Source organism: Quercus lobata, chromosome 2, assembly GCF_001633185.2.
Source record: "Quercus lobata isolate SW786 chromosome 2, ValleyOak3.0 Primary Assembly, whole genome shotgun sequence".
Classification (NCBI taxonomy): domain Eukaryota; kingdom Viridiplantae; phylum Streptophyta; class Magnoliopsida; order Fagales; family Fagaceae; genus Quercus; species Quercus lobata.
The window spans coordinates 40431250-40447694 of NC_044905.1; the positions used below are offsets into that span (position 1 = coordinate 40431250).

At 37.9% G+C, this 16445-nt stretch overlaps 1 protein-coding gene across 1 annotated transcript; it reads left to right on the top strand.

Annotated features, from left to right (window-relative positions):
• On the top strand, positions 1-4048 carry LOC115975602 (glutathione hydrolase 3). The gene is made up of 7 exons (XM_031096454.1): positions 1-343; positions 1009-1349; positions 1606-2124; positions 2495-2730; positions 2847-3111; positions 3321-3458; positions 3565-4048. Exons 1-7 carry the CDS (start codon positions 238-240, stop codon positions 3835-3837), a joined length of 1878 nt encoding a protein of 625 aa, XP_030952314.1. The 5' UTR covers positions 1-237; the 3' UTR covers positions 3838-4048.
• Positions 4049-16445: the final 12397 nt, after the last annotated feature.

Below are 16445 nucleotides of genomic sequence, written 5' to 3' on the forward strand. Positions count from 1 at the left end.
CACTGAATCAGGCTCTGAATATGTCCCAGGAACCTGACCAAGTTAGAGAGTTAATTCTAACTAACTTCTATCTTCAATGTAATAGTACACCCGTTGTTTTTTACTGGCCAAATATATTGGAGTATGAATTTTAACCTCAGTCCTAACCAAACACAAACTCTCCACCAACCGTTCTAAAGTTTTACGTTTACCTACCGCCTCTCTCTCTCTCTGTGTCTCTCTCTGTTGCAGCAAGACATGGAAGCTCCACTTCTGAGCAATGATGTGTTGGCCAAGGACAACAACAAGAACAAGATTTGGAGGAGATCTCTGTGGTTCCTTGTTGCATTTATAGCCATTACAAGTCAGTGTCTTCTATTCCCTCAACTGGGGTTATTCTATTTTTTCTTAGTTTTCGGTTTGTCACAAATCCTTTATCTTAAACAGATTACAACCAAGGAAGAAATGTTTTGTCTTCTAATATGTTGTGGGCTTTTAAGATTTTTTTCTCTTTTCTTTTGGAATTTGACTATAATACATGAGAACCCACACCCAGGTTTTCACTGTAACAGGTTTGGCTTCATAAGACAGCACAAACATTGATCTATTAAACATAAGAAAATTTGTTCTCTAATTTGGCCCTAAAGTTTTTGGTTGAACCAGTGAGTACGCTTTTGAGCTTAAGAGAGAAGAAATTGATCTTGGAATCATAGTTTTAGTTTGGAATTTCAAGTGATTTTTAGTTTTGCTCAAGCCTGACCTCACCAAAGTCACCAGATTTTAGCAATCCCCAAGTCTCAAAATTTTAATTATCTTCCCATTTCAGCTTTGAGCCCAAGTCTGGGATTTTAAATGGTAGGACACCAAATCGGTTATAATGATTAGCCAAAAACTGGCAAAATTGATTGCAAAAAACCATATGGTTCTCGATATTATTATTGTGTTATGATGGATTTTTTTTTTTTTTTGACAGCTTATGGGCATGAGAGTGTTATATATTTAACCATGGGCATGCTATTTGCTTTTCAGTTGTAGGCCTTATAGTCAGTGGCAGTGACTTAAGTTCCTGGGCACTAAGAGGAGGAAGCAAGTATGATACAAAAATTGGAGCTGATAATACTGATATTGTTCAGTCAGAACATGGTGTTGTTGCTGCCGATGATGGACGTTGTTCTGAAATTGGCGCATCCATGCTTAGGCAGGGAGGGCATGCTGTTGATGCTGCAGTGGCAACCGCATTGTGTGTCGGTGTTGTTAATCCTATGGCAAGTGGGATTGGAGGTGGAGCCTTCATGATGGTCAGGTCCTCCTCAACCTCACAAACCCAAGCTTTTGACATGAGGGAAACTGCTCCGTTAGCAGCTTCAGAGGTTCAAAATTTTCCCTTTTAGCTAAAATTTTGGACCCCAAGATTCAGTAGGTCTAGTTTATCAAATATGTTGCATTAATAGTCAGGTTGATCAAACAGTTACTATGTTCAAATCAAATTGGCATGTGCATTACAGATCTTTTAGTTTGGACCCATTTGATGATAGGGTGACTTCAAATTTGACCATTTTCTTCTACCAAGCATTAACAACAATTTTTCTTTGGCTTTTTGTACAAAAATATAATTGTCAAAAGCAGAATATGTATGAGAACAATCCCATGTCCAAAGTTGTTGGTGCACTTGCAATGGGAGTTCCTGGAGAGATAGCTGGCCTTCATGAAGCTTGGTTGAAATATGGCCGTTTGGCTTGGAGAACTTTATTCCAACCTGCCATAAAACTTGCTAAAGATGGATTTGTGATCAAACCTTATCTTGGAAATTACATTACTAGGTATGCAAAGATAATCATGAACGACCCAGGTTTAAGCCAAGTATTTGCGCCAAATGGGAAGGTGTTAGAAGCAGGTGATACATGCTACAATGTGGAACTCAGTCGCAGCTTAGAGGCAGTGGCAGAGGAGGGGCCACAAGCTTTATACAATGGGACTGTTGGTGAGAAGTTAGTGAAGGATGTGAGAGAGGCAGGTGGAATTTTGACAATGGAGGATTTAAGGAATTATACGGTGGAGGTGACAGATGCAATGGCTGTGAATGTGATGGGCTACACTATACTTGGAATGCCACCTCCTTCAAGTGGAACACTCGGCCTTTCTCTGGTGGGTAATTTATTTTTCTTCATGTTCTTATCTGTGTTGCTCACTAGTAATTTAGATGCTTTACTTACTGACTCTTTTGATGAACAAAAAAGCCTTTGGTTTTTGGTGAAGGATTGGAGTATCCAATTTTAGAGGATTAGAACTTATATTTGCAATTATTTGCCTAGTGTTAGAATAATCTTTACCAGCAAAAATCCCACTGAGGTCCAAATCTCCACCTTTCACCTTCAAAAGGACAGAGTACCAGGACACTAGGCCATTGGTGATTGAACTGTTCAAAAAGCTACTTTTGAAGGATATACAGTATGTTTCACTATACAGAATTAATTTTTGCATATGTATATTGATTATTGAAAATTGGTAAAAACAGGTTTTAAACATCTTTGAAAGCTATGGAAATTCCAATGCTGCAAAGGGAGATCTTGGTCTACATCGCCTGGTTGAAGCACTGAAACACATGTTTGCTGTTCGAATGAACTTGGGTGACCCTAACTTTGTTGACATAAGTAACTATACATCTGACATGCTCTCCCCATCTTTTGCGAAGCAAATTCAGCAAAAGATACTTGACAACACCACTTTCCCCCCAGAATACTATATGAGCAGGTTTGGTCCATTTACCTTAGTGGTATAAATTTGAGCTTTCCCCATCTGGCTGACAATAATGCCTGATATTGTAGTCACTATGTCATTGTTCTAAAGTTTTGGCCCATAATTTCCAGGTGGAGTCAGCTTAGAGATAATGGAACCAGTCATTTCTGCATTGTAGATGCAGATAGAAATGCTGTATCAATGACCACTACTGTAAATTATCCTTTTGGAGCATTGGTTCTCTCTCCTTCTACTGGGATTGTGCTGAATAATGAGATGGATGACTTCTCTACACCCACAGAAATTTCGCCTGACAAACTCCCTCCTGCTCCTTCAAATTTTATCAAACCAAATAAGAGACCATTATCTTCAATGACTCCAATCATTGTTACCAAGGTAAGTGAATAGGATAACTAAAAAAAATTGTTCCCTAAAACCTTTTCTTTTAAAACTGATTGAAACTCTACAATCAATCTGAATACTAGTACAATAGTCTGCCATCTAGGAGCTATATCACTTATCAGATGTATCATTAAGCAGATTGTCTTTACGTACATTAGTTTGTTTCTTTTGTACTTTCCTCACTTTGTATCTTACCTTGGCAGGATGATGAGCTGGCAGGGGTCGTTGGTGGTAGTGGTGGTATGAACATAGTTCCAGCAGTACTCCAGGTTTTTCTTAACCATTTTATCTTGGGGATGGAACCATTAGCTGCAGTTGAGAATCCAAGAGTTTACCACAAGGTTCATGACTCCTCTCAATACATAAACATAATATATATATATATATATATAAATTCTTGCATAACTCTCAATGAGTGAACTGACTATAAGTATTAATCTAATGCAGCTAATACCTAATGTGGTTTGTTATGAAAACTGGACTGTGATTGATGGCTATCACATTGAGCTTTCAGACGAAAGAAAGATTTTCTTAAAAGAGAGGGGTCATCAACTGAAGGCCCTGGCAGGAGGAGCCATCGTCCAGTTGGTTGTTCAAACCTTCCAAAACCACATTTACATGGGAAGAAAAAGTGGAAAATATTCTAATGCCAATCTTTTCCATGGTACACTCACTGCTGTTAGTGACCCTAGAAAGGATGGGAGGCCTGCAGCTGTGTAGTCGCCACTTCTGTTGCAGGTTGAAATGTTGTGAGGGACGGAGAGAAGGCTTTCAGTTGGAGCATTTTCAAGCTTGGCCCCTTTTGTTGTAACATAAAAAAGGTTATATCTATATATATATATTTTTTTTGTAAATGTTAATATCAATTCGGTCTACAATCATTCAGGCATTGTCTTAACCAATTCCAATAAAACTATAAAGATTAGATAAATCCATCAATATTAGCTAAATTTACGCTTTAAAAAAAAAAAATTCTTGGGGGGTGGGGGGTAGAGGGTAATGGGAGTTTTTTCTTTTTTCTTTCTTCTTTTATTTATTTATTAATTTTGGATAGGAGGTAATGGGAGTTTAGGGACAAAGCCAAGCTCAATCTTGAATATGCTTGATAGGATAAGAAATAGAATTTAAGTAAGACGTTCACGACTGAGTGCATCGTAATTAGGGTGTTTCTCAACCAAAAAAAAAAAAAGGTGTATCATGAGAGTATTGAACACGGCCTAAGATTTAAAACTCTCAAACTTTTATAACTGCTTATAGTCTCCAACCCCCTGATCATCAAGTGTCAGGCACATTGGACACTAACACTAAGCCCTCAGGCCCAAGCAATGATTCTTCTGCACAGCATATAATCATAACGAATGAATTATTTGTTTTTATTTTTTTCTGCTTAATCATTGCAAAGTCTGTAGTTTGCCCAATTCTAAAGAGAAAGAAATTGCTTAGAGGATCTTCAAAATTGATCCATCAACTAGCACGTGATCAATACAACATAATACAACCAAACACTAAAAATTTTCATTAATGAGAAAAATTTATAATATTTTGTGCGTATTGTACAACAGGCAACAACACTAGTAAGAAGCAAAACACGAGAATCTTTATGAAAATCTTTAGTGCCTAAAACAGAGTTTTCACGACGATTTTTCCATCAGCTGTATCGGTCGCAGAATATTAGTCTTGCTTGTCTCCACAGTACACCCATTCATGACCATTTCCTCCAGCATAAAATGTGCTTTCTCCAAATGGAACATGATGTCTAGCTCACACTGTAAATTTAAGTAGAAAGAAACAGGAAAAACCATATCAACTTCTTTTAAGGAAAAACAGGGAAAGTTGAATTCAAGGGATAGGAAATAAACCAGATATAGTTTAAAAATATAACTGAATGCAGACTTACCACATTGCCAAAATGACGATCCATGGTTTCAACCAAGAGATGAATGAATTCCAAAATTGCAAGTTCATTCAACATGAAAGCAAGAAAGGGAAATGAAAATTGAGAAAGATATGCTACGATGCATTTAGGACAAAGTATGTAATAAGAAAATTTGATACTAATGTATGTAAAGGAGTTCAATGTTAAGTTTTGAACGGATAAAAAAGGGCTTTTGAGTGGGCTCATTTTACTATAAGATATCCACACCTTCCTTCAGGATGTAGCCTAGTGATTAAAGGCTTGGGATGAACTGTAAACCTAGACATCCTAGGTTTGATCTCTATTAGAAGTTTCTTTGAATTACCTGATATGCGGTTCTAGTAGGTGAGGTCGTGTATCCGTGATTTAATCCTAAGTGTGGGTCCAAAGGGCCCTACGGATGGCCATGGACCAGGTTTGGGTCAGGTATACCTAAACCCGACCCATAACTTATTCTCATTGATACCCGAATTCCATTACTTGTTAAGTACCTATACCCGATTATTACCTAGATTTTTACCCATGAATACCAATACCAGAGCCGACCTGGACTTTATTTTTTGGGTTTTTTTTAAAAAAAAATAAAAAGTTAAAAACATGATTTTTTTTTGTCCAAACCTTTCTAAAATAAACCAAATTTTCTTTATTTTTTTATTTTTTATTTTTTTATTTTATGAATGTATGAAAATAAATTTCTTTTCACCATGGATAATGCTTGCTTGACCATGGAATCAATGAGTAAAACCATGTCAAATGCATAATCCATAACCATAAAAAATTTAAAAAAAAAAAAAAAAAACTTACAACCTCCAGATTTCAAGTTGAAGACCTCATGACTATAGTTTTTTTTTTTTTGGGGGGGGTAAGCAAGTTCTAAAGACCATGTGGAATCAAAAAATTGAAAAATTTTAGGATGCCTTATCCCAACATGTATAAGCCTAAATAAAAAAATTGTTCGAAGGCAAAAAATTATACCTCGTGCTCTGGTATGTAAACAATAATTGGCTGCCTACACAACTTTAAGTGCACCAGCACTAGTGGGAGACTAAAGTCAAAGTCTTGACCGAAAGCCTGAAAATAATCCGTTTTCACCTTTTTTTTTTTTTTAATCATCTTGGTAATTAAAGTGTCAAAGACATGTTTATTTTTATTTTATTTTTTTAATTTCTAAGCTGTAAACAGCAATTCTAATTAAAGTGTCAAACAAACTACTCCTAATTTAAACTTTCTTAATATGTGCAAATGATCAAATAAATTAAGGAAATAAAAAAGACATGGTTGACATAATCTTGTAAATTACTTCAATATGCATTTTATAGAGAGTAATTCTTACTCCACCATGAATGTGAGAGGACGGAGCACTATTTCTCCATACTCCACCATGAATGTGAGAGGACGGAGCACCATTTCTCCATACTTCAAGAGTACCTAAGAATTTTTCTTTTGTTGATCTCTTTGTATGCATTTGCGTAGTGGTCGTCTAGTAACTAGTTCTGAAGAACAGTCTAATTCCAAATCAAAGTCTAGTTCTAAATCCCACTCTAGTCCCCAATCCTGCCTGAACATGGATCCTCCTCCCCAAGATGAATTAAGACAAGCCATTGCAGAGCTTACTGCCCGTCTGGGCCACTTAGAAGCTAGGTATGACAAGGATAATGCACATAATGGAAGAAATAATAATAGACATGGCCCTCATGCTAGGTAAGACTATAGAGACAATGAAGACAACTCAGCAAAGCATATCAAAGTAAAGGCACCTACCTTCGATGGTGTTAGGAACGGTCTACAATGATTGGGTGCGAGAGATGGAGCATTTTTTTGAGTGGTATGAATTGTCTGAGGACCGAAAAGTTAGATTTGCCAAAATGAAACTTATGGAAAGAGCAAAACTCCATTGGGATAGTGTTGTTAACCACCTCCGTAAGACCTACCAACCACCCGTAACTCTTTGGGAAGAAATGAAGGCAAAGCTCAATGAAAAGTACTTCCCAGTATCTCATCAAGGCAACTTGTTGGATCAATGGCATGATTTGAGACAAGACAATAAGTCTGCTACTGAGTACGTAGAGCAATTTGAAAAGTATAGGATACGTAACAATGTGACTGAAGATGAGCCAATTACCTTGAGTAGATTTAGGAAATGTCTCAATTATGATCTTCAAAGAGAATTGGTGGCTTGACAGATCTCAACTCTTGATAATGCTTACACCTTAGTGAAAAATTTAGAGCTGATCCCTAGGCCCCAAGGTGGAAGGAGATTTGAGAATCACATGTTGCCTCATAACAATTTTGAAGGTCCCCAAGGTAGGTACCTCCAAGATGCTCAAAATAGGCCTTACCTCAACAATAGGCCCTTGCACATAGAAGACAATCCTTAAGATAGATACCAACAAGGTCCTCAAAATAGACCTAATCCCAACAATAGGCCCTTGCTCCCAGAAGACAAAGGGAAGTGTGGTTAGAGAGACATTTAGGCCCAATTTTAGAATCCAGTGTTTTAAGTGTCAAGGCTTTGGGCATATGGCTGCCCAATGTCCTAATAAGACTTTGTTGATTGAAGAATTGGATGGAGAGGAAGAGGCAGAAGAAGTAGTCTATGAGCCTAACATTGAAGACATTGTAGAAATAGGAAAGGATGATTCCACCCAATTAGCTTGCATTAGAGCCCCACCATTTTTCGATAACCTCAGTGAAGGTAGTCTTGATACTCCTGTAATGAGTGTTATTAGGTGTACTCTAGCAGAGTCCAAAGAAAGTGATGATTGGAAAAGAAATTCTATCTTCCAAACCTTTGTCAAGTGTGGAACCACAAATTGCAAGGTTATAATTGACAGCGGAAGTTGCATTAATGCAGTCTCTTCTAAACTTGTCTCTCTCTTAGGTTTGAAGTTAGTTGGCCACCCTAAACCCTATAAGGTTTGTTGGGTAGATAATTCATCTATCACCATCTGGTCAAATATAGGTTGTTTTATTAGTTATGTATGACTTATAAAGTTTAGGGCCTTCAGGGTTTGAAACAAATATAGGTTGTTTTATTAGTTATGTATGACTTATAATGTTTAGGGCCTTCACGGTTTGAAATGATAATTTTTATTATTATAAAAAAATAAAAATAAAAAAGCAAGGTTTAATTTGTCACCATGGACAAATTATGCCATTATGGGCTTTTCCCCCTAAAGACAAATTACTATTTATCTATATCACGTGTTTGAATTTTTATCACTTTACAATTTAGTAACAAACTTCGGATTTTTATAATTATACTTTTTAAGGTTTGGATTAAAATTTAAAAACAAGGCTGCCATCGAGAGATTCATTAACAATTTTAGGAACAAAAATTATGATAGTGCCAAACTATTTGAGTAAGTTGTAATTGAAAGTTTTTCACAAAATGTAATTTTTGTAAATTTGGACGAAACCATAACTATATTATTTTTAATCCAGATTTTAGGGATTAAATATAATAATTAAAAGTTTGTGAACTAAATTGTAAAGAGATAAATTTATGACAAAGAAGACTGTTTGGGTGCACCTTCGCAAGAAGGGTGTTGTGCATCTAAGTCTGGTCTCTTCAATTCTGCCGCAACATGGAATAAATTGAAGCCTAGGAAGCTAGCTGTCCCTTGGTAGAAATTGGATTGGTTCCAAAGCACTTCCAACTAGATATGGATTGATGAAGTGGATTATCTCTGTGTCTTTTGCAAGGGTGTATGGAATCTAGAGATCAATCCTTCTATTATTTATTTTTTTTAATGGGAAGACCAAACTTTTATTGAACATTTGAAAAGGAAAGTACAACATGGATAAGAGCTTGCTCAATGCAGCAAGGGATCTCTTCAATCCAAACAATATAGTCAACAATGCTAGATGCATGTTTAGCTAAGAGGTGGGCTGGTCTGTTGCCCTGTCGCCTTACATGAGTGAACTCAATTCGTCTGAAATCTTTTCACAGATCCTGCATACCCACAATTACCACTTCCACTGATGCTGGGGGTGGGGACCTCTCGCACAAAGCATTATGAATAATCATTGAGTCCCCTTCAAGAACAATATCATGAACGCCTAAATCTTTTGCAAGAAGCAGACTTGCCTCGAAAGCCTTTACCTCCGCCTCCACAGCTCCCAACGACGCCATAATTTTCTTCGACAGTGTCGCTTTGAAACTGCCATCTTCATTTCGGATAACCACCTTTATCCCTGCCGTTCTCTGTGCTGAAAAGATGGCACCATCTACATTTACTTTCAAGCAACCAGGAGCTGGGGGGGACCATGATGTTATATGTTCTACCACCGGGTTTGAGATTGCAGTAGCCTCCATTGCCATACTATACTTAGTGAGATAGTGAGTTGCCCACTGAGCCACGGCTTGCCCAGATTTACTTTCCCCCCCATGCCTGACTTCATTAAGATTGTGCCACAACGCCCACGCCATTGTGATGACCCGTGCTGCCTTGTCTTCCCCAGCACCTTCAACCATTAAAGCGTTCCACAGCAGGTCCAGAAACGTTTGGTGATCACCTTGTTCAGACCTTAGCACCATTTTCGAATAGGACCATGCTTCCTGGGCTTTCAGGCAACTCCAGAAAATGTGTCCACTATTCTCCGATCCCATACCGCGGCCTTCACACGTGTCATCTTGAACAATCTTCCTCCTCAGCAGATTTGCCTTTGTAGGTAAAGCATCACGACATGCTCTCTAGCCTAAATGACGTATCTTATGAGGAATTGGTAGTCTCCAAACCAAACTTCCAGAACCTTCTCATTTGGCTGCTAGCTGAACTGACCTCGTGAGTAGCAAATTGGGCTAGTTTTACAACCAGTGAATAGGCACTCCGCACAGATAAAAAAAAAAAAAACCATTCTGCGTTTCGGTCCAAATTAATTTATCTACAGGTAGCTGGGTACTTAAAAGGAATGCTTTTAATGATTTTAGCTTCATGAGGCAAAAATAATGTATCCACTACCGCAGACTTCTAGCTTGCATTTGTTGGGTCAATCAACTCACTAACTCGAGTGTCCATGTGTAGGAAATTCCTTGGAGATACAACTTTATACGTAGATGCAACTAGTAGCCATTCGTCACTCCACACCTGAATATTTTCACCATTCCCGACCCTCCATCTTAGACCATTTTTTACTAGCTCTTGGGCAGCCATGATGCTTCTCCAAGTGTATGAAGGATTATTTCCAAGTGATGCATGTACAAAATCACTACTTGGAAAGTATTTTGCCTTTAGCACCTTGTATACCAAGGAATCATGACCCACTTGAAGGAGCCAACCTTGTTTGGCAAGGAGTGCCAAATTAAAAAGCTTTATATTTTTGAAACCCAATCCTCCACTAGACTTAAGTTGGCACATTTTCTCCCAACTCAACCAAGCTATTTTCTTCTCTTCTTGTGTCTGTACCCACTAGAAATTCCTAATCATACTCTTCAACTCATCACAAAGAGAGTCTAGTAGTTTGAAGCAACTCATGGTGTAGATCAGTATGGCTTGGGCTATTGCTTTGATTAGGACCTCCTTCCCCACTTTTGATAGCATTTTCTCCTTCCAACCCGCAAGTGTTTTGCCCAGCTTCTCCTTTATAGCATTGAACATATTTCTTTTGTTCCTCCCCACAAGTGATGGTAGGCCAAGGTACTTCTCATGTTGTTTGATCGCTTGAGCTCCAAATCTTTGTTTGACCTCTTCTTGAACAACTCTGGGAGTGTCCCTAATGAAGAACAATGAGGTTTTTGCCCAGTTCAGTTGTTGCCCTGATGCCCTCTTATATACTTCTAGAACATGCTGTGGAGAGTCACATTCTGCTAGAGTTGCTTTGCAAAAAATCAAGCTGTCATCTGCAAAAAATAAATGTGAAAGCTTTGGGCCACCTCGACATACAATAACACCCTCCATCTGGCCATCGTCTACTGAAGCTTTGATCAGTGCTGATAAGTGTTCTGCACACAAAAGAAATAGGTAAAGATTATATGGGGTCTCCTTGTCGGATTCCCCTGGATGGCTTAATGTGACCCCTCGAGCTCCCATTAATTTTTATGGCATAGGTGACAGTGGTGACACACTGCATGATCAAGTTTTTGCACTTCTCAGCAAAACCCAATTTTTCCATTATTTTCTCCAAACATCTCTACTTCATCCTATCATAGGCTTCACTCATATAAAGCTTAAAAGCCATCTCCCCCACCCTTCCACCTTTTTTTTGACTAATGCGGTGCATGGTTTCAAACGCTACCAGCACATTATCAATGATTAACCTTTCATACACAAAAGCACTTTGGGTTTCACTAATAATAGACGGTAAGACCTTTTTTATCCTATTTGCAATAGCTTTTGATGCAATCTTATATACAACATTACATAAGCTAATAGGTCTATAGTCAGTAATTTTCTTTAGCTCTTTTACTTTTGGGATAAGCACAATATGAGTTTCAGTGAAATTAGGAGGAGATATACCAAGGTTAAGGAAATCAAGTACCATTTTTGTGACCACCGAACCACTTGTACTCTAGAAATGCTAGAAGAATAGAGGGGGCATACCATTTAGGCCTAGAGCTTTGAGGGGGTACATTTGTTTCAACGTCAACCTGACTTCATTCTCCATAAAAAGCTGAAGCAACCTCTCATTCATAGCTGTAGACACCTTTAGTTGAACTGCAATAAGAAGCTCAGTGAACTCCTCAAGGTTACTAGAGGTCAAAAGATTGTTGTAATAATCTACTGTAATATCCTCCATTTTTGTTTCATTTGTTTGCCATACTCTATCAGCATCAAGCAATCCTTCCATAAAATTCTTCTTGTATTGTGCTAAGGCTTTTGTATGAAAAAAGCTTGTGTTTCTGTCCCCTGCTTGAAACCAGTTAAGTCATGACCGTTGACGCCACATCTCATCTTCTTTATCCAGCCAGCAATTTAGTTCAACTCTAGTATGCTTCATTGCCTCAATCAATTCTAGTGTTGATGGTTGTAACTCAAGCCATTCCAATTTGGATTGGAGCTCAACAATTGACCTTCCCACGTGCCCAAACTCTGCAGTATTCCAGGCAGAAAAATTAGCCTTACATCGATCTAAGTAGCTTCTTAAAACCCACTCTGTGGCTGACATTAATCCACTCTCCCACGCTGTCTTGACCACATCCTTACATTTGCTATCCTTCAATCACATAGATTCAAACCTGAAAGTTCTCATTGTTTTCTTTTTCATCCGCCTATGTGCAAAGTGGAGAGATAGTGGTGAGTGATCCAATGCTAAAGAGGAGAGATGATGGAGTTTTGCTACAGGAAATAAGTTCATCCGTTCTGGTGTTGCGAGGGCTTTATCCAATCTTTCCCGAATCTAGGTTCCATTTGCTCGTTGGTAAATCCAAGTGAACTTCGGCCCAATGAATCCTACATCACGTAAGCCACACATGTTTATGGTGTCCACAACTTGTTCCATTTGTCTTCTCAGTCTTATACTACCACCTTCCTTCTTTGAGAGGCCCATGATTTTGTTAAAATCCCCTATAACTAACCATGGTAAAGAAGATGTACCTTTTAAGTGCTTCAATTTTGCCTAAGATTCAGGACGTTTTGCCGTCTCAGGGTTGCCATAGAACCTTGTAAGGTGCCACCATCCCACAGTTAAACCCCCGTTCACCCATGCATCAATATGGTCATGAGAATATGTCTTCACATCTACCATAATCTCTTCCTTCCACAATAACGCTAGGCCACCACTATTACCTTTACTAGGAACAATAAAACCATTCTTCATGTTACACTTATCCTTCACCTCTGACATCCACTCTCGATTTGACTTTGTATCCATCAAAAAGATAATAACGGGCTCTTTTTTATTCACTATCTTTTCCAAGGTTTTAACTGTTCGGAAGTTCCCAAGCCCTCAGTAGTTCCAGCTTAGGAGACTCATTGGGCCCGACGAAGTTGCCTAGCAACCTCCGCCGCTCGAATAGTTTCTTGAACTTCTACCAACTTCAATTTCTTCTCCAACATAACCCCATCTACCTTGCTAATCCTTTCCATATTAGGTTTCCTCTTTTGCCCAACATCTACTTCCAATGGAGTACACATGCTATGGCTTTGATCCCATTCCATCAACTTTTTCCAATTCCTATGTCTTGGACCTCTTTTTTCATTGCTGTCATTATGTAAATTCTATTTAGTTAAGCCAGGTTTAAACTCTTGAACACACTTACCTTTAGTTGAATTCTTCTTGGGCCGACCTTTGTGTATTTTCTTACCTGAGCTAGTAGTCTCCCAACCTACAACAAGCTCACCTCCCGGATTTGTGGTACACAGCCTCATCAACTATGAAACTTCGTTTGAATTTAAAATTGGGATGATAGGGTTATCCTTTACGACTTCTATGTCCACCAGATTACAGCTACTTGCTTTAGGATTTATTGTTAATTCAAGATATGCTTCGTGTGAATTTGAAATCACCAAATTGTTGTGGATAACATCATCAATATCCTGAATTATCTCCTCAAAATCCGGAATATGTTTCTGTGATTCCAAGACTCTATGCTCTAACTGTTCTTCTCCGTTCATTGGTGTACTACTGCAATTCTAGGTCTTCATCGCTTCTACCCCTATCGGATTCGACCCACACCTTCCCATTGCATCCATGACATCTTCAGCATCCAGGTACGACCCAGCTTGCATGTGGGGCAGCAAGCCGGTTTGAGAGATGCTCGACGCTCATGGTGGTGATTTAGAGTTCCCCGATTTATCATAACCTTCCACCTTAACAAACGCCTTCCTTGCGTGATTGTACTAAGATGCCCTTATTCACGGGCCAAACTACTGATCATCAACCCTTAAGGAGCCCTTGCTACTAAGCCAAATGACACAGTGTTTGTCATCATAAGAAACGTGGTCACACCAATAACAGATATTCGGCAACCGTTCATACATAAATGCAGCCCACCCATCCTCTTTCTGCTCCCATGATATTTTCCGTCCCCTACATAGTGGCTTGGTGATATCCACCTCAACTTGGACTTTCATAAAACTCCCACATTTCATTTGCCCAGTATCCTTTGGTTTTATGACTACTTCTAATGTTTCACCAATTCTGATTGTCGCTTCGACCGTTAAAAGCGATAACAGGATGTTGTGAATTTGAACCTAGAAGGCAGTCTTCTCAAAGAGCACTTCATGGATCGGGACAAAGCCATCATACCTCTGGAAAGCAACAGATGTCTATCAAAAGCCCATGGTTCTCCTTGAATAACCTTCTCTGCATCCACGTCCAACTCAAACTCGAACAAAAGTACATTGTCACCTCCATCACTCACCTCAAATCTTCCTTTTGTATGCCATAATGGATGAAAAGTTTTAGCCACCGCTTCTATGTTCAACGTCCTACGAGTGAAAAACTTTGCAGCCAAAACAAAGTCCAACTTCTTCATATCACTTGTCAAGTCCACCTTATTCCCTTCAATTTTCATTAGTGAAAGCTTCTTCCATCTTTTAGCTAGTTCCTCCATGTTGCTATGCCACACTACCTACCGCCCAAAACACAAAGGGAGATAGCACTGTAAAGTAAAAACAAAGCCCTACAAGTAACGTTGTTACTAGAGGGAACACAATGTCCTTCTCGGGGAGAAGGGAAACCCTACGCTACAGAGGAGAGAGTGTAATCACTGCTCCCTTTTGAGAACTATTTTTTTTTTTTTTTTCAATCCTTCTATTATTGTTCCTTCACTAAGAGAATTTTTATGTCATTATGTTTGGTCCCCTACCCTTGCTTGGCATGGCCTAACCTAGTGAATGGAGCATCCAACACCTCAAGGAAGAGAATTAATGGCAGTGAATCGTAAATTGGCTTGGTGGGCTTCTTTGTATGATATTTGGCTGCAAAGGAATGCTTCCACCCACAATGTGTGGATCCATATTAACTGAAGTACAAAATAACAAAGATGTCAAAGCAAGAGCTGATTTTGCTTGTCAAGATACATTCACCCCTATTAACAGAATCATCTGCTCTAATTGGTGAATCTCTATTTCAATCCTCCAAACGAGCTAAGATTTGCTTAAAAGTTGATTGCTGTGCTGATAAATGCTTGGTCGTATGCCTGTTGTTAATTGTACTTAATCAAGTGGGTTCCCCCATTTTGGGGGTGAACTATTGCTTGCCTTTTTGGCTAGTTTTTTTTGGTTCCTACCCTGCTTTTTTGTCAGGGTAGGCTAGGCTCTTTGTATTGGTTTGTTGGGTTCCTTAGCAAGGGCGGAGCCACGATTTTTTGTTTGGGGGCCAAGTTGTAGTACTAATATATTTATCAAGACAACTCCTCACACACACATATGTACACATGTTTTTATATTATATACACAAACTTTTTTATTTGATAAGTTATACACACACACACACACACACACAAAACTTAGTATTTTCAATCACTATTATGTTTGATGGCAATCAGTCATAAAAAAAACAATTCATTTTTACTATTTTTATAGTGAAATTCTTAAAAAGTTTCACTTTTTATACAAATGATCAAATTTTATACTAAAATAAGTAAAAAATCTTTCAATTGAACTAATAAAATTTTCAAAAATATAAATGATCCAAAACTTGGAGGAAAAAATTAAGCTTCAAATATATTTGAAGTTATCTTGCTCTAACCCATTACGTAGCAACTAAAGAGACATTTCATGTGTAGTTTTAGTGACAATATTTTTTTAATGAGTCAATGACTTGTTAATTATCACATAACGGGTTGAAAAAGATATAGATTTAAACATGTTTGGTGCCAAACTTTATCAAATATTTAATAGATATAAGAGCACATTTTACAATAAAAAATCGAATTGTGAAAAATAAATCAAATATTTAATAGATATTGGAGCACATTTTACAATAAAAAATAGAATTGTGAAAAATAATGTTATGTTTCTATAATTATTAGACAATTTTTTTTTAAGAGCATCATTGGACTAAATCAAATATTTGAAGGGGGGGCAGACTCTTATTTTTGTAGACTAAATTTTGAAAACATTAAAATAATTTTATATATATTTTCAAAATTTTGGGGTGGCCACCCTATCCTTACACATAGCCACGCCCCTGTTCCTTAGGTAAGGTTGTGTTGTGGATTGCCATTGTTTTTGGCTGTGCAGTACTCTGTTCCTGCTCTGTGTTTTATGCAAAGCAGGTTTGTTTCCTGTGTGCTCTAATACAATTTGCTGGATTATCAAAAAAAGCATATGAAATCCCTTAAATCCATGATATCCGCACAAATAATTTATTAGAATAGAGAATTTTGATGAAGTGAGCTAACTTTTCCACATGCATCTCATGAAATTGGAAAGCCAAAAATTAACCACCAAATGTCACTTACAACAGAGAAGAGTGAGTAAAAAATAACTACTAATATTTATATATATATATATTTTTTAAAACT

Coding starts and splice junctions, on each gene's coding strand:
- LOC115975602 (XM_031096454.1), top strand. CDS start 238: ATGGAAGCTCCACTTCTGAGCAATGATGTGTTGGCCAAGGACAACAAC. Junction 2,125..2,494: donor GAACACTCGGCCTTTCTCTG/GTGGGTAATTTA, acceptor TGGTAAAAACAG/GTTTTAAACATCTTTGAAAG. Junction 2,731..2,846: donor CCAGAATACTATATGAGCAG/GTTTGGTCCATT, acceptor CATAATTTCCAG/GTGGAGTCAGCTTAGAGATA.